The sequence below is a fragment of the Capra hircus genome, chromosome 10, assembly GCF_001704415.2.
Source record: "Capra hircus breed San Clemente chromosome 10, ASM170441v1, whole genome shotgun sequence".
Classification (NCBI taxonomy): domain Eukaryota; kingdom Metazoa; phylum Chordata; class Mammalia; order Artiodactyla; family Bovidae; genus Capra; species Capra hircus.
This window is the reverse complement of record NC_030817.1, coordinates 69,091,949-69,111,397: the sequence shown is the minus strand read 5'-3', so window position 1 is coordinate 69,111,397 and position 19,449 is coordinate 69,091,949. Positions and strand designations below refer to the sequence as shown.

General features: G+C 36.8%; 1 protein-coding gene across 2 annotated transcripts in view; it reads left to right on the top strand.

Moving 5' to 3' along the window:
* Nucleotides 1-19,449, top strand: part of SPRED1 (sprouty related EVH1 domain containing 1) — a 123,028-nt gene that overhangs the window by 87,775 nt on the left and 15,804 nt on the right. For both annotated transcript variants that reach the window (XM_018054478.1, XM_018054479.1), the window contains one exon: nt 1,950-1,999. In XM_018054478.1, the coding sequence (XP_017909967.1) occupies nt 1,950-1,999 (50 nt within the window). The remainder of the gene's footprint in view (nt 1-1,949; nt 2,000-19,449) is intronic.

Sequence of the window (19,449 nt, the reverse complement as noted above, 5' to 3'; positions counted from 1 at the left end):
AACCTTTCTTAAGTCTTCACCTGATTTCGTTAATAAAGATTGGCAGAGACAGCAACCTATCCCTTTGTGTATCTTACCAGTCTGTTGGATCATAAATTGTGAAACTTGCAAGTTTAAAAGGGAAGAGGAATATTTACATGTAAGACTGGGTTTTGCTTAATTAAACACAAGGAAATCACATTAAAAGTAATTTCTTTCCCAAAAAAGTCATAACTAAGATTTAATTTGTTTTTTTAATTAAGAGAGAAAATATCTTTTAGTAGAAATAACCTTCTTATACAAAGCAACTGAATAAAAACGTGTTGACAGCATTGTGCCTTGTATATTTTGAAGATGGGACTTTAGTAAAAAATTAGAAAACATGAACTAATTATAAGACAAGCCAGAAGCAAGAACATCGAAAAACTTAGCACAAATATGTATTGTTAGTGAGTGAAGCTGTAGTTAAATAATGTTTTAGCTACTTTAAAAGACTAGAATTTGGTAAACAATTTTTGATTTCTGATTCAGAAAAAAATTCCATGAAACGGTGGCAGTCATTTTATCCTTAGTACAAGAACCCATACATTCTCCCCGTATCAGTGTTCTTATTGTTGGCTGAACATGGGAGTCAACCTGGGAGGCTTTTGAGAAATAGAATGACTGGTCCTCACTCCAGACCACTTGAATCAAACTACTTGGGGAATAGAGCTGAGGCATTCCTTTTTTTCTTTAAAGTTTCTGTGCATTTCACATGTGATAAGAAATTACAACTTATATATCATGAATTTAGGCAGGAGGTGGGGGAGGTGAGTATGAATCTTTAGATTCTCCTGTAGTGGTTATGGTTCTTAAACTATTGCAAGAAACTTAAAAATAAAAAAATATATATGATGCCAAATGCCTCATCCAGCAGAGTCTGACATTACTGGTTTGAGATTGTACTCTGGCATCAGTATTTTTTTTTTTTTAAGTTTCCCAGTTAATTCTGATATTTAGCTAGTGTGGAAGAAGCAGTACTTTAAAAAGAAAATTTTTATTCCTGGCTGCTGGAATTTTGTGTTTTGAATTAATTTTATGCCCACACTCATACTCCCATAAGAGCATACTTCTGTCCCTAGGATCAGATAGAATGGTTTATCTTTTTTTTAAAGTAATTAATAGGGAGAAGCTATTAATAGACTACAGTACTCAGCCTTCCTCATTGTTTTTGAACTTTTTAAAAAAATATAGTTGGTAGCATTATTACCAACCACTATTACAGATTTTAAAAATCACACTAAATATTTCTTGCTTAGCCTTCTATGATAGTAAGAATAAACTATGCAGCCCTTTCCATAGGTCAACTTTCTCTTCAAGGGTAGCAAATAAACTAAGGATACTTTGCTAAAATAAATTCTTCTTAATTTATTGAAACTAAAGGCACTCTTGAATGCAATGAAAAGTTCTATAGAATCATTGATGCTCAAAAGTCAATAACAACAAATGGCCATTGATTATCAATAGTGGATTCAGGCTTATTTATTTTCATTCTTACTAAAGCGACTAAAATCCTAGTTTGAGGTACTGAACACTGTTTCGTAGGTCAGAGTGTTTAGAAAAATTGAATAAATCGCGTGGGTATCTCCTAAAGAAAAGAGAAACGTAATGTATATACTCTTCCTAACAGTTTGAGTATTTCAGAGAAATCAAGGGGAGGACTTAGTAGAGACAGTGAACTTTCACAGAATACATTTCTTTAATAAGTAATTGGAAATTTACCTGTAGAAGAGGAAAACAATCACTTTATTTTCTGTTCTTCTTAACAAAGGGGCAAGTATGAGTGGCCAACATCTGACTAGTTGCTGGGCAGTCCAGAATGATCTCTGATCAATCTTCTATAGTATGTTAGTGATACTATCAATTAGTCAGCAACTCTAAAATCTAAGACAAAAATTCTATGCTTAATCAACTTTTACTTGTTTTCTTAGGATGCCCATCATTTAAAAATGAAGCTGAAGGAACAGAAGACAATTTACAAGTAAGTAGTTTGACTTAAAAGGAATTTCAAAACCTGAAGGATATGGTGGAAAACACTAGCCTTAATAAATAAACAATTCATATAAATTCTTAAGAAATTTTTAGATGCCATATTTGTCAGGAAATTTGTGTGTGTATATGTATACATACATACATTTTATATTTAGAGAGAGGTTGATTTTGTTCAGTTTTTTTTTTTTCATGAAAAAAAACTTAAAAGATTTTATTTATAATAGCATCAAAAAGTATAAAGTTCCTAGGAATAAATCTAATAAAAGACGTGAAAGAAAAAAACTTGTTAGAAAAGCCTAATTATAAAGACTGAAATTTTCACAATTAGAAGATTCAGTATTATTTAAATTACAATTTCCCCCAAAATTGATTTGTATGCAAACCCATTCAAAATCACAAATGTTTTTGTATAGAAATTTATGATGTAATTCTAAATTTTTTTTGTTTTAATTAATTATTTTATTTTAATTGGAGGCCAATTACTTGACAGTATTGTATTGGTTTTTGCCATACATTCACATGAATCAGCCATGGGTGTACATGTGTCCCCCATCCTGAACGCCCCCTCCTATCTCTCTCCTCATCTCATCACTCAGGGTTGTCCCAGTGCACTGGCCCTGAGTGCCCTGGCTCATTGATTGCCTTGCATAGAACCTGGACTGGCAATCTGTTTCACATATGGTAATATACATGTTTCATTGCTCTTCTCTCAAATCATCCCACCCTCACCTTCTCTCACAGAGTCCAAAAGTCTGTTCTTTACATCTGTGTCTCTTTTGCTGTGATTTTGTTCAGTTTTATAAGGAATTGGCTCATCGGATTGTGGGAGCTGGCAAGTCTAAAATCCACGGGGTAGGCAGATAGGCAGGCATCTTGGAAATTCTGGCAAGAGCTGATGTTTTGGTCTTGAGTCTGAAGGCAGTCTCAAGGCAGTCTTCCTTCCTCTTTGTGGGACCTCATTCTATAAGTCTTTTCATAGTGGGTCCCTCCCACTTCATGGTGGATTATCTCCTTTACTGAGTCTACTATATTTAGATGTTCATTACACCTTCACAATATTTAGACTGATGTTTGCCCAAACCACTTGACACCATGGCTTAGTCAAGTTTACAAATAAAATTAACCATCACAGATATCCCATTCCATACGTAAGGTACTTGTATTAAAAATTCATAGAAAAATAAGTGTGAAATGTTGATAAATTTAAACACCCTTAATCTCAGGTAGTACAAATAACATTCTTTAGTTACCAAATTATCAAAAAGATTTTAAAAGTTAATTTTTCCCCTCACTGGGTCTTTCCATGAGGTTGACAGACTGACCCTCTCCTAGAGAAAATGTAGATTGGTAGATTGGTTTTAGAAGGCAGTTGGTAATACATATTTAAAAGCCATAAAAATAGAAACATTCATGCCTGTTGATCAAGTGAATGAATTTAAAGCGATAGAGATACATGCAAAAATTTTATAAACAGATTGTTGAGCCTGTGTGAAATATTGATAATAAAAAATAATATATCTAAATATATATCTGAATAGTTGAATTAATTAAGGTATCTTTGTCCTAAAACCTGTAAAAGATTTCATTATTTGTAATTTACTTACAAAGTATTGAGTAGTAAAAAACATGTGTGGTGGTGTGATCCATCATTACTCAACTAAAATAATAAATAATTTTGTTGGTTGCTTTTGGATTGTGGGATTCTGAGCTGTATGGTTTTCTTTTTAGTACTTTTAATATCCTAAAGTGACAAAAACAAATTTATATGTATACCTTATATAAATAATTTTTCATATTATTATAAAAATAGAAATCACCTAAAGATGTGGCAGACTGTTTTGTGTACATTTACTATCAGAAAATAAAAATGGTTTTCATTTTGAAAATGTAAGAGGTATAGCAAAGTTCAAAAAATAAAACATAAATATGCTGCCATCTTAACCATCATATATATTTAAAAATACAGCCTTTAAGTGTTTTTCTGTACAAGTCAATGGGTATACATGTGTTACTATGATATCATTGTACTATTGATTTTTTCTGAAACAGAATATTTTTATGTGCCCTTAGTGTTTCAGGTTTACGATTTTCAATCTTTATGTGTCTGTAATTTGCTTTCAGTGGATGTATCCTAACATGTTATATTTATTATACATTTAGGAGTTCTTATTTGTGTTTTAATATATGAATCTATTTTATTGACAGCTAGTTATTATTTTATAAACTGAATTTTAGTTAATTAGGTGTAAGTAAGTAATAAAATACAAAATATATTTTTTAGTTAATTGTTTTGCAAAGTTCTGTTTTGTTCTGGTATCAAGGAAAATAATGCTGGACTGGATGAATCACAACCTGTATGCAGGACAAGTTAGGACCAGACATGAAACAACAGACTGGTTCAAAATGGGAAAAGGAGTCAGTCAGTCAGTTCAGTCGGTTCAGTTGCACGGTCGTGTCTGACTGTTTGCGACCCCATGAATCGCAGCACGCCAGTCCTCCCTGTCCATCACCAACTCCCGGAGTTCACTCAGACTCACGTCCATCGAGTCAGTGATGCCATCCAGCCATCTCATCCTTGGTCATCCCCTTTTCCTCCTGCCCTCAATCCCTTCCAGCATCAGAGTCTTTTCCAATGAGTCAGCTCTTCACATGAGGTGGCCAAAGTACTGGAGTTTCAGCTTCAGCATCATTCCTTCCAAAGAAATCCCAGGGCTGATCTCCTTCAGAATGGACTGGTTGGATCTCCTTGCTATCCAAGGGACTCTCAAGAGTCTTCTCCAACACCACACTTCAAAAGCATCAATTCTTCCGCGCTCAGCTTTCTTCAGTCCAACTCTCACATCCATACATGACCACTGGAAAAACCATAGCCTTGACTAGACGGACCTTTGTTGGCAAAGTAATGTCTCTGCTTTGCAGTATTCTATCTAGGTTGGTCATAACTTTTCTTCCAAGGGGTAAGCGTCTTTTAATTTCATGGCTGCAGTCACCATCTGCAGTGATTTTGGAGCCCAAAAAAATAAAGTCTGACACTGTTTCCACTGTTTCCCCACCTATTTCCCATGAAGTGATAGGACCAGATGCCATGATCTTCGTTTTCTGAATGTTGAGCTTCAAGGCAACTTTTTCACTCTCCTCTTTCACTTTCATCAAGAGGCTTTTTAGTTCTCTTCACTTTCTGCGATAAGGGGAAAGGAGTACATCATGCCAAATGCCAGGCTGGATGAATCACAAGCTGGAATCTAGATTTCCAGTAGAAATATCTACAACCTTAAATATGCAGTCTGAGTATTTAACTCAAATGATGATACCACTGAATGGCAGGAAAGTGAAGAGGAACTAAAGAGCCTGAAAAAGCTAGCTTAAAACTCAACATTCAAAAAACTAAGATCATGGCATCAGGTCCTATCACTTCATGGCAAATAGATGGGGAAAACGTGAAAAACAGTGTCAGATTTCATTTTCTTACGATCCAAAATCAATGTGAACAGTGACTGCAGCCATGAAATTAAAAGACAGTTGCTCCTTGGAAGAAAAACTATGACCAACTTAGCATATTAAAAAGCAGAGACATCACTTTGCTGACAAAGGTCTGTATAGTCAAAGCTGAGGTTTTTCCAGTAGTCATGTGTGGATGTTAGAGTTGAAACGTAAAGAAGGCTGAGTGCTGAAGAATTGATGCTTTCGAACTGTGGTGCTAGAGAAGATTCTTGAGAGTCCCTTGGACTGAACAGAGATCAAATCAGTCAATCCTAAAGGAAATCAGTCAGTCCTAAAGGAAATCAGTCTGAATATTCATTGGAAGGACTGAAGCTGAAGCTCTAAAACTTTGGCCACCTGATATGAAGAACTGACTCATTGGAGAACACCCTGATGCTGGGAAAAATTGAGGGCCAAAGGAGAAGGGGATGACAGAGGATGATATGGTTGGATGGCATCACTGACTCAATAGACATGAGTTACGCAGAGCTGGAGACAGTGGTGGACAGAGGAGCCTGGTGTGTTGCAGTTCATGGGGTCACAAAGAGTAGGACACGACTTAGCAACTGAACAACAACCACAGCAATCAAAGAAAATACGGGGCTGGAAATGGGGAAGTGTTTTCTGAATTGCTCCCTATGAAGAGAGTAAATTTAGTTAAAATTCATCTATTAAAAGAGTTTTTTAACATTCTGCTTTGGTTTTGCTTCATTTCTACATATAACATTGTATAGAGGAATAACTTCTGCAGGATTTGTTTGCAAACTTTGTAAATATCACAGTCAATGGTTTTGTAAAAACCATTGTCTTATTTTCTTAATCTTATTTCCTTCTAATGCCATATATGTCAAGTCTGGTATGGAGTAGTAAAATGGGCAAGATATGAATGAGGAATAATAAATTTATCACAGAGGCAAAAAAAAAAAAGTAAAAATTTAGAAGTAGAAAGGGATCCAGGGGATCTTCCCGACCCAGGGATCGAACCCAGGTCTCCCACATTGTAGGGAGACACTTTACCTTCTGAGCCACCAGAGAAGCCCAGAAATAGAAAGGAGGAGCCTAGTGAAGAGAATTACTGTATAACCAAAGCAAGAAGAGTAGTTACTCTGTTGCTGGCTTCTTGGAATATCTGCTTCATAGTAAAGTCTCTCTATTGCCCCCAGTCCAGCAGGTTACACAAGCACCCCTAAAACAGTTATTTATAATTTATCTTCTTTAGACACTTAAGCACTTGCTTGGTTTTTATTTTCATCGTAAAGTAGAAAATGTGCATTGTCACTAGAGACTCTAAAATAGGCTTCCACTTAAATGTAATTTTCAAAGAGCAATTTTTATGTCAAATTTTAATTCTTGGTTTTTACTTACTGTGATATTTTTGAAATAGATTCTTAAATTATATTCCTTTTGGTGGAATCTGAATCTTGTCCCTTTGAGAAGGCGCTGTACTTAGTGGGTTGTTACTTAACAAAAAGCATATGGTAGGAATGACAAGAGTATGACTTCCAAAGGTAGGCCATAGGAGGTATTGCAGCTCCTCCTGGCTCTCTCATTCACCGTACTAGAGGATGCCAACTGTCGTGTTATGGGGACACTCAAGCAACTCTGGAGCTGTTCTTGTGGTGAGGACCTGAAACTTTGTGACAATAAACATGTTCATGAGCCGTCTTGAATGCAGGTCATTCACCCCCAAATGAGACTTCAGATGACTGCAGTCATATCTAATGTCTTAACCGTAACTTCTGTAGGGAATGTGAGTCAGAACCACCTTGTTAAAATGTTCCTGAATTTCATAACCTAGAGAAACTAAAATAATAAATGTCATTTTACACCTTTAGGTTTTGGGATAATTTGTTCCTGATACAAATTTTGCTACCCATAATGGGATGTTGCCATAACAAGCACTTTAAAATGTGGCATATAATTTGAACTTGGGGACAGTAGATAGAAGCTTAATGTTAAGCCTCTGAAGAGACTGCCGATGACGACTGAAGTGAAAATGAAGAAAACCATATTGGAAACTAAGAAAGGAAATCACTGTTAGATAGTAGCAGAAAGTGGAGCAATACTGTCACCTATACTGATATGTGAAATAGATAATGTTCTGCTTATGCTTATTGATAAAACAGAAGTTGGCAAAAATGGGCTCAGGAAGGACTCCTAAGCAAACAAATAAAAAAAGAAGCAGGACTTGCTGCTTTTGAAAATTCTCATCCTCTGAATATATTGAACTGTGCTAAAATTAGGACATGGCTTCCAGGCAGAGAGAAATCTAGAGCACTCAGATAAGTTTGTCTAAAGATGAAGCCAATGTTTTGACTATAAAATCCTTTGTTAACATCTTTTCTATATAATCAGAAAGATGTAAGGTGAGCCTCAGAGAACCTTTTAATCAAAGTAAGAGGGCTTACAGCAGATTAAGGGTGTTCTTAGCAGAAATTTGAAGTAGAGAAGAGTTTAAGTCAGATTTATGACTATGGTTTTTGTCCAACAGAGTGAAGCTCAGTAAGATTCACAAGAGACCTACAAAGTTTTCAGAAGAGTTAATTAGCAAAAATATCACCAACCTAAGGCGTGTCCCCTTAGATCCCTGAAATTCTACTGGCAGAAAGCAGGTTTAAAAATGTTGTTCGTGTAAAATTTGACTACCTTTCATAAAATGGAAAGATAACTCAGACATGGAACCAAAATCTCAAAGAGCAGAGCCAACAGCTTTGAAGAATTATTCCCATATTCAAGGAACTTCTAACATATTCCCACCTTGATTATGGAATTGCTTTGGATCAGCGACTCTCCCATTTTCTCTTACTTTGAACGAGAAGGTTTTATAGCAGTTATCCTCTACCTGCCCTACCATTGTATTTTGGTTGTATGTGGGGCAGATCATTTCTCTCTTTAGTTCACAGGTCCTCAGAATGAGAGAGAGAAAATGTACTTATTCCTGTTAGTGAACAGCTGAGTTGCTCCCGAATTTCTCACTTAAAGAAGCTATCAGATAGTAAATGTTCTTTGTGGTAATTTATTATGCAGCCATAGCTAACCAATACCTAAGCAGAAAAGGAAAATGATTAGAATGAAAGCTAACATTTATAGTCATATTCACTTTATCTTACTCCCATTCTGAACTTCTTTAGATATACATATACCTTAGGGTAAATTTCATCTTTCAAAAGAAGATTGTATTACATCTTGGTTTGATAGTGCGTTTATGGCTAAAAGTATGTTTGGGTAGGAAAAAAAATCAGTTCTTATTAGTTTAAAAAAATTCTGAGCCTGATAATGTATATGTGATATATTAACTTTCAGTTCAGTTCATTTCAGTTGCTCAGTCATGTCCGACTCTTTGCGACCCCATGAATCGCAGCACGCCAGGCCTCCCTGTCCATCACCATCTCTGGAGTTCACTCAAAACTCACGTCCATTGAGTCGGTGATGCCATCCAGCCATCTCATCCTCTGTCTTCCCCTTTTCCTCCTGCCCCTAATCCCTCCCAGCATCAGAGTCTTTTTCCAGGGAGTCAACTCTTCGCATGAGGTGGCCAAAGTATTGGAGTTTCAGCTTAGCATCATTCCTTCCAAAGAACACCCAAGACTGATCTCCTTTAGGATGGACTGGTTGGATCTCCTTGCTGTCCCAGGGACTCTCAAGAGTCTTTTCCAGCACCACAGTTCAAAAGCATCAATTCTTTGGCTCTCAGCTTTCTTCATAGTCCAACTCTCACATCCATACAGGACTACTGGAAAAACCATAGCCTTGACTAGACGGACCTTTGTTGGCAAAGTAATGTCTTTGCTTTTCAGTATGCTATCTAGGTTGGTCATAACTTTTCTTCCAAGGAGTAAGCATCTAATTTCATGGCTGCAATCACCATCTGCAGTAATTTTGGAGCCCCAGAAAATAAAGTCTGACACTGTTTCCACTGTTTCCCCATCTATTTTCCATGAAGTGATGGGACCAGATGTCATGATCTTCGTTTTCTGAATGTTGAGCTTTAAGGCAACTTTTTCACTCTCCACTTTCACTTTCATCGAGGCTTTTTAGTTCCTCTTCACTTTCTGCCATAGGGGTGGTGTCATTTGCATATCTGAGGTTATTGATATTTCCCCCAGCAATCTTGATTCCAGCTTATGCTTCTTCCAGTCCAGCGTTTCTCATGATGTACTCTGCATAGAAGTTAAATAAGCAGGGTGACAATATACAGCCTTGACGTACTCCTTTTCCTATTTGGAACCAGTCTGTTGTTCCATGTCCAGTTCTACGTGTTGCTTCCTGACCTGCATATAGGTTTCTCAAGAGGCAGGTCAGGTAGTCTGGTATTCCCATCTCTTTCAGAATTTTCCACAGTTTATTGCGATCCACACAGTGAAAGGCTTTGGCATAGTCAATAAAGCAGAAATAGATGTTTTTCTGGAACTCTCTTGGTTTTTCCATGATCCAGTGAATGTTGGCAATTTGATCTCTGGTTCCTCTGCCTTTTCTAGAACCAGCTTGATCATCTGGAAGTTCACGGTTCACATATTGCTGAAGCCTGGCTTGGAGAATTTAGAGCATTGCTTTACTAGCAAGTGAGATGTGTTAGGTTTACTTTATAAGTAATTATTTGTAAAGGTAACTAAAATGGCCTTAAAGGAATAACCCACTATCTTTTTAATGCCAAGAAAATAACTGTTATAGTTACATCTTAAATGTTTTTAAGACTTGAAATATCAGTGGGCATCCTCTCCATTTTGAATGTTTATTCATTTGCTCTATAAAGATTTGAATAGCTATTTTGTTCTAATAACTATTTGATTATTTACAGTAGACAACTTTGAGCTTTCAGCAGTTATCTTCATCAGTATCATAAATCACTGGAAAGGTATTTACCTTTCTTTTTCATATATGTCTTTGAAGGGTGTCATAACATCATTATTTGGATTTAAAATCATATCTTGCTCATCTTGTATCCCTAAAGTTTAGTATAGTATGGACCACTTACATGGCTGGTACTTAGGAAAAGTATATTGAAGAAAAATCTTCAAAACTAAGGTGTTTTTAAAAAAACAAAAAACCCCAAGCAGTAGTAAGGTATGAGTGTTCTTTCTTTTCATTTGGTTTCTTTCACTATGTTAATAAGCCAATTAAAGTGGGATTTTTTTTGTTTGTTTGTTTTAATGCTAGCTTACATTTGCTTTAAGATTATTTTTTTCCAACCAGACTTATTAGTTGTAACAGCTCTTACTGTTCAGACATGCTAGGTTGGTAACAGCCCATAAAACTTTCCTCATGATTGGTTGTGATTATAAGAACAAGATCTCGAGATTCTATGCTTTGGGGCCGAAGAAGGACACCTAATTGATCTGAAGTGAGACAATATCATATTATCTCTTAACCACTGAGAAGTACTTGACTAACTTATCCTTTTTTAGAATTAAGTAGTGTCATTTTTCAGCCAGATGATTAAAAGGATTGTGATGTACCTTTATTTTTTAAAGTCATTTGCTTTAGTTTAGGAGCATATGAATTGTTCATGCATTCACTTTCAAAGGTGGTGGGTAGCACTTTATCATGGCTCTATATCTGAAAGTAAATGTTAGTCTCTCAGTCATGCCCAGCACTTTGTGACCCCTTGGACTGTATCCCACCAGGCTCCTCTTGTCCATGGGATTTTCCAGGCAAGGATCCTGGAGTGAGTTGCCATTTCATTCTCCAGGGGATCTTCCCAACCCAGGGATTGAACCCAGGTTTCTTGCACTGCAGGCAGATTCTTTACCAACTGAGCTACAAGGGAAGCCCTTTGTATATCTGAAAACTAAGTTAATTATTAAGACTGGCAAAATGGATTTTATATTACTGTGACCCCCTCACCATCTTACTTTAAGTACTATCTTTTTATAGTTCAGTTCCTGTAACCTTTGTATATTTTAGACTGAGTTTTATTTAATTACTAACAAGGGAGAAAAACTGTATATAATCTTTTTGCATAATATTTGTCATTGAATTTTTTTCTTGACTTAAATTTCATGTAGAATATTTGGATAGTTAGAAAACTATAAAGAAGAAATCAGGAATCATTTATCCCTACCCCAGAGGTAATTATGGTTTTAAATATTTTGGGTACTTCTGCCTCAATTTTTCTGTTGTAGTCAAATACCAAGTAGGGAAAACCACTAGACCACTCAGGTATGACATAAATCAAATCTGTTACAATTATACAGTGGAAGTGACAAATAGATTCAGGGGATTGGATCTGATAGATAGTGCCTGAAGAACTATGGATGGAGGTTCGTGACATTATATAGGAGGCAGTGATCAAGACCATCCCCAAGAAAACAAAATGCAAAAAGGCAAAATAGTTGTCTGAGGAGGCCTTAGAAATAGGTGAAAAAAGAAGAGAAGCCGAAGGCAAAGGAGAAAAGGAAAGATATACTCGTTTGAATGCAGAGTTCCAAAGAATAGCAAGGAGAGATAAGAAAGCCTTTCTTAGCGATCAGTGCAAGGAAATAGAGGAAGACAATAGAATGGGAAAGACTAGAGATCTCTTCAAGAAAATTAGAGATACCAAGGGAACATTTCACGTAAAGGTGGGCACAATAAAGGACAGGAATGGTATGGACCTGACAGAAGCAGAAGATATTAAGAAGAGATGGCAAGAATACATAGAAGAACTGTAAAAAAAAGATTTTCGTCACCCAGATAACCATGATAGTGTGATCACTCACCTAGAGCCAGACATCCTAGAATGTGAAGTCAGGTGGAAACATCATTATGAGCAAAGCTAGTGGAGGTGATGGAATTCCAGTTGAGCTATTTCAAATCCTCAAAGATGATGCTGTGAAGGTGCTGTACTCAGTATGCCAGTAAGTTTGGAAAACTCAGCAGTGGCCACAGGACTGGAAAAGGTCAGTTTTCATTCTAATCCCAAAAAAAGGGAATGCCAAAGAATGCTCAAACTACTCCTGCACAATTGTACTCATCTCACACGCTAGTAAAGTGATGCTCAACATTCTCCCAGCAAGGCTTCAACAGTATGTGACCGTGAACTTCCAGATGTTCAAGCTGGACTTAGAAAAGGCAGAGGAACCAGAGATCAAAGTGCCAACATCCATTGGATCATAGGAAAAGCAAGAGAATTCTAGAAAAACATCTGCTTCATTGACTACACCAAAGCCTTTGACTGTGTGGACACCAAACTGTGGGAAAATTCTGAAAGAGATAGGAATATCAGACCACCTTACCTGCCTTCTGACAAATCTGTATGCAGGATAAGAAGCAACAGTTAAAACTGGACATGAAACAACGACTGGTTCCAAATTGGGAAAGGAGTGTGTCAAGGCTGTATATTGTCATCCTACTTATTTAACTTATATGCAGAGTGAAGTGAAGTGAAAGTCACTCACTTGTGTCCAAATCTTTGCGACCCCATGGACTATACAGTCCATGGAATTCTCCAGGTCAGAATACTGGAGTGGGTGGCCTTCAGGGGATCTTCCCCACCCAGGGATTGAACCCAGGTCCCCTGCATTGCAGGCGGATTCTTTATCAGCTGAGCCACAGAGTACATCATGCAAAATGCTGGGCTGGATGAAGCACAAGCTGGAATCAATATTTCCGGAAGAAATATCAATACTATTAGTTATGCAGATGAGACCACCCTTATGGCAGAATGTGAAGAGGAACTAAAGAGCCTCTTGATGAAAGTGCAAGAGGAGAGTGAAAACGCTGGCTTAAAACTCAACATTGAGAAAACTAAGATCATGGCATCCAGTCCCATCACTGCCTGGCAAATAGATGGTGAAACAACGGAAACAGTGACAGACTTTATTTTCTTGGGCTCCAAAATCACCCTGGATGGTGACTGCAGCCATGAAATTAAAAGACGCTTGCTCCTCGGAAGAAAAGCTATGAGAAACCTAGACAGCATATTAAAAAGCAGAAACATTACTTTACCGACAAAGGCCCATCTAGTCAAAGCTATTTCTTTTCCAGTTCAAGTACGGACGTGAGAGTTGGACCATAAAGAAAACTGAGCTCCAAAGAATTGATGCTTTTGAACTGTGGTGTTGGAGAAGACTCTTGAGAGTCCCTTGGACTGCAAGGATATCAAACCAGTCAGTCCTAAAGGAAATCAGTCCTGAATGTTCATTGGGAGGACTGATGCTGTAGCTGAAGCCACCTGATGTGAAGAACTGACTGATTGGAAAATATCCTGATGCTGGGAAACTTTGAAGGCAGGAGGAAAAGGGGACAACAGAGAATGAGATGGTAGGGTGACATCATTGACTTGATGGACATGAGTTTGAGCAAGCTCTAGGAGTTGGTTATGGACAGGGAAGCCTGGTATTTGCAGTCCCTGGGGTTGCAAGAGTCAGACACAACTGAGTGACTGAACTGAAGTAACTGAAAATCACCATTAGAATCGATCTCTTCTCCATTTTGATTGTGTCTTTGATCAGATTTTTGTTTGTGTTGGTAATAGTAGAGATTGTGGTGATTGAAATTTAATTAGTAAAAAGTCATAGAATTTGAACCCACACAGTCTGATTTCAGAGACCTTGTATTTAGCCATTATGTTATGTAACTGTACTACAGTTTATTTAACCATTCATGTTTCTTTGAACCTTTACTTAGTTTCCATGGTCATATACATTAATTTTTGTTAGTATTTCTGAATGTGACCTTAGGATAAAAATCCTAGAAATATATTCACCAATTAAAGGATTGTCTAAAAATTTTTATAGTTAGTAGGAACTATGCAACTACAGCCTGCCTATTAACTAAGAAACAGATTTATAGACAATAAACAATCCCTGAACACCTAATACCACTTTTAAGCCAAACCTGACTTTTTGTGTACACCTATGGCTGATTCATGTTGATGTTTGACAGGAAACAACAAAGTTCTGTAAAACAAGTATCCTTCCATTTAAAAACAGAGAAATTTTTAAAAAATAAAAAGAAAAGATAGCTTAGTATTTCAGTTGATTAATCTAGATTGAAGAACTTGTTTTTCTTGTTTTGCTGGACATTGTATCTTGGTACTTTCCTCATATTCCTTCCATATTATTTCATCACTGATTACTGTGTTCAGATTGCCTAAACAAAATACTATATATGCTATTAATGTTTTAAGACAAAGCTCATAAACTTGTAAAGTTAAAAATTCAAGATTAGTTTATTCCTAAGCTAATGAAAAATAATTAAAAGAAATCTAGGGAACAGAAGACATTTGTGGTCAAATCTAAAATGCGTTGCTGCCACATCAAAGTATAAATAGTAATTTTGTTGGGCTTGTAGAATTGTTAGTAATATATTCCCCCTTTCTCTGCTTTCTAAGCTTGCATGTGCTCAGTGCTCAGTTGCTAAGTTGTGTCCTAGTCTTTGTGACCCGATGGACTATAACCAACCAGGCTTCTCTGTCCAGGAGATTTCACTAGTCAAGAATACTGGAGTGGGTTGGCATGCCCTTCTCCAGGTAATCTCTGGATCCAGTGACCAAACCCATGTCTCCTATGTCCCCTACATTGGCAGATGGCCAACTAGCGCCACCTGGGAAGCCCAAAATATAAGATTTCTTATCAAAGAACATTTCTATTTTTATCCATCATGCTAAAATAAACTAGTAGTATAATTATTTAAAACTTCTCTTGTTAGATATGACCCAGTCACACACTTAGACCTGTGATTTGTGATATATAAGAATTAAAGTTTAGAGCAGTTGATAGACTGTAATAATCATTTAACCACCTTTCTTCACACTAGATTATTTATTGGGAACAATACATTTTTAAAAATTTGCAGAACAGCACTATTTTCTCTGCCTCAGAATTAATTTAGGGAGATGGGACAAAAGGAGGAGAAAAGCAAAATCTTTATTTTCTCTACAACTGTCTTCTAGACTTAATGTTCTAATTGAGAGCTACAGCTGAAATTATTAATTTATACTGCATCCTTTTGCCTCTGCACACAAAAATTGCTATATTAGTCTTAGAGAAAAAAAAAGCTAAACGATCTCTGAGCAACCATAGGAGAGTAATTACTATACAAGCCTCTGAGAGTGAAGCAGGTCCCCATTGTACATTAAATATTAGCATAGTTTACTTTTTAGATAATACAGAGGAGCCAGTGTACTAAAAGCATTGAATGTATGTAACTGCTGTAGACAACTTTTTAAAAGATGAAGATTGTGCAAATGTGTGTACATTCTTTGTGGCTTTCATATATTAAATTTTGTGCTCTTATGGAAGATTTTCCAACACCTAATTTGAGGTTCTATCCCTATTCCTGTAGTTAATTGCCACTTCTAAAGAGTTATAATCCAATTACAAAATTCAAAAGTTTGTTAGCCAGAATACTTTTTACCTTTTTACTCTTACCCAAATTTTTAAAAGTGTTTTGGCTTTTATTAATTTTAATAACAAATAGTACAAATTTTTAAATAAATGACAACTTTTTCTTATGAGTTTGGCAAAAAATTAAGTGCTTTATCTTAGGCAAGTTACATAATCTCTTTAAGCTTTAGTTTCTTCTTGTGGAGTAGAGATAAAACAATGCCAAGTACCTTGAAGGGTTGTTGTGAGGATTAAATGAATTAAATCATGGATTAACAGACATCAGTTCAGTTCAGTCGCTCAGTCGTGTCTGATTCTTTGCAACCCCATGAATTGCAGCACGCCAAGCCTCCCTGTCCATCAACAACTCCCGGAGTTCACTCAGACTTGCGTCCGTCGAGTCCGTGATGGCATCCAGCCATCTCATCCTCTGTCTTCCCCTTCTCCTCTTGCCCCCAATCCCTCCCAGCATCAGTCTTTTCCAATGAGTCAACTCTTCGCATGAGGTGGCCAAAGTACTGGAGTTTCAGCTTTAGCATCATTCCTTCCAAAGAAATCCCAGGGCTGATCTCCTTCAGAATGGACTGGATGGATCTCCTTGCTGTCCAAGGGACTCCCAAGAGTCTTCTCCAACACCACAGATCAAACGCACCAATTCTTAGGCGCTCAGCTTTTTTCACTGTCCAACTCTCACATCCATACAGGACTACTGGAAAAACCATAGCCTTGACTAGACGGATCTTAGTCAGCAAAGTAATGTCTCTGCTTTTGAATATACTATCTAGGTTGGTCATAACTTTTCTTCCAAGGAGTAAGCGTCTTTTAATTTCATGGCTGCAGTCACCATCTGCAGTAATTTTGGAGCCCCAAAAGTAAAGTCTGATACTGTTTCCACTGTTTCCCCATCTATTTCCCATGAAGTGATGGGACCGGATGCCATGATCTTTGTTTTCTGAATGTTGAGCTTTAAGCCAAATTTTTCACTCTCCTCTTTTACTTTCATCAAGAGGTTTTTTAGTTCCTCTTCACTTTCTGCCATAAGGGTGGTGTCATCTGCATATCTGAGGTTATTGATATTTCTCCTAGCAGTCTTGATTCCAGCTTGTGTTTCTTCCAGTCCAGCGTTTCTCATGATGTACTCTGCATATAAGTTAAATAAGCAGGGTGACAATATACAGCCCTGATGTACTCCTTTTCCTATTTGGAACCAGTCTGTTTTTCCATGTCCAGTTCTAACTGTTGCTTCCTGGCCTGTATACAGATTTCTCAAGAGGAAGGTCAGGTGGTCTGGTATTCCCATCTCTCTCAGAATTTTCCACGGTTTCTTGTGATCCACCCAGTCAAAGGCTTTGGCATAGTCAGTAAAGCAGAAGTAGATGTTTTTCTGGAACTCTCTTGCTTTTTCCATATTCTAGCGGATGTTGGCAATTTGATCTCTGGTTCCTCTGCCTTTTCTAAAACCAGCTTGAACATCAGGGAGTTCACGGTTCACATATTGCTGAAGCCTGGCTTGGAGAATTTTGAACATTACTTTACTAGCGTGTGAGATGAGTGCAATGGTGCAGTAGTTTGATCATTCTTTGGCATTGCCTTTCTTTGGGATTGGAATGAAAACTGACCTTTTGTAGTCCTGTGGCCACTGCTGAGTATTCCAAATTTGTTGGCATATTGTGTGCAGTACTTTCACAGCATCATCTTCCAGGATTTGAAATCACTCAACTGGAATTCCATCACCTCCACTAGCTTTGTTCGTAGTGATGCTACCTAAGGCCCACTTGACTTCACATTAACAGACATAAGTTATAGAATATTGACTACAGTTCCCTGTGTTATGTAGCAGTGATTGTTGTTTATCTCTTTTATATATAGTAGTGTCTATATGTTAATCCCAAACTCTGAGAAGTTTTTCTAGTAGAAAATAGAAGATCGTCTTTGTGGGCAGAGGAAATGACATGTACAAAGAATCAGAATTATGAAATGTCAGATGGTCCTGGAGAGAAACAGGGAAGTAAATAATCTTAAACAAAAAGTGATTAGGAACCATGGTAAAGTGACAAACCTATACATGCATTTGTTAGTGCTTTTGTTCATTCTCAAAATTTCTTGTTCATCTAAAGAAAACACTTAAGTTTTAGTGAGGCCTAGATGGCACCCCATTCCAGTACTCTTGGCTGGAAAATCCTATGGACAGAGGAGCCTGGTGGGCTGCAGTCCATGGGGTCGCAAAGAGTCGGACACAACTGAGCAACTTCACTTTCACTTTGCACTTTCCTGTCTTGGAGAAGGAAATGGCAACCCACTCCAGTGTTCTTGCCTGGAGAATCCCAGGGATGGGGGAGCCTGGTGGGCTGCCGTCTATGGGGTCACACGGAGTCGGACACGACTGAAGCAACTTAGCAGCAGCAGCAGCAGCAGCTCACTATTATAGAAATTAAATAGAATATCCATAAATAAGAAAGCTGTGATAATGCCTAGTCTTAGAATGTAGAACGTTGTTTGTGGATATGTAAATTGTTAAAACCACCTTGGAAAATAATTTTTATTTTATAAATCAGAGCATACATGTGTTTTATAATTCCAGCATCTCTACCTGTGGTATAGGTATGAGAAAAATTGTTTTAAATGTCTATCATGAGGCCTGTAGAAGAATGTTCTTAGCACTGTTGTTTGAAATAGTAAAAAATTAAGTGTTTTGTCTTAGGCAAGTTACATACTCTCTTTAAGCTTTAGTTTCTTCTTGTGGAGTAGAGACAAAATAATGCCAACTACCTTGAAGGGTTGTTGTGAGGATTAAATGAATTAGATCATGTAAAGTACTTGGGACAATGTCTGATACATAGAAAATGCTTAATATATGTTAGCTGTCAACCCTACAAGTGAAAATGAGTGAGCTATTGCTACATATGTCAACATGAATAAATTTTATGCAAGAAAAGCAGGTCCCATAATGTCCCAAGTGGCATGGTATCGGTCAAAATCCAGAAACATCTATAACTAAATATTGTTTAGAAATAGTATTTGTGTGGTAAAACTGTATAGAAGCGTAAGAAACTGGACAATAAACAACTCCTTCAAGATAGTATTTTCCTATCCAAGTGGTATAGATAGGGGATGCTGTTGTCGTATTGATGTTATTTGTTGTCTTGGTTATTTCTCTTTTTGAAGTTTGGGTGATAACTATGCACATATTTACTTTATTACCTTTATGTTATTATATCTGTAGTCCTTTATATTCCTAAGGGAAATGTTAATGGTTTGGTGTATACCCTTCCTTATACGGATAAAATTTTAAAATATCTATTTATCCATCCTTTCAACTTGACAAATAGGATCATGTCATATTAACAATTGTATACCTTGCTTTTTTTCATTTAGTAGGTCTTGTGAGTACTGCATACAGATCTTTTTAATGGCTTTTTGAATTTTTCATATATATATCATAAATTTTTAACCAGTCCCATGGTCATACAGCCATAGGATATTTTCTTTTTTCTTACCTTTTTTTGTTAAAAAAGAGTGCTAAGATGATTATTTGTTTATGTATGTATCTGTATAAAAGTTTCTCACAGAAGAACTGCACTCTCACCAACAATACAAAATATTATTTCTCCATACCCTTCCCAGTATCGAGTATTATTATGTATATTTTCCA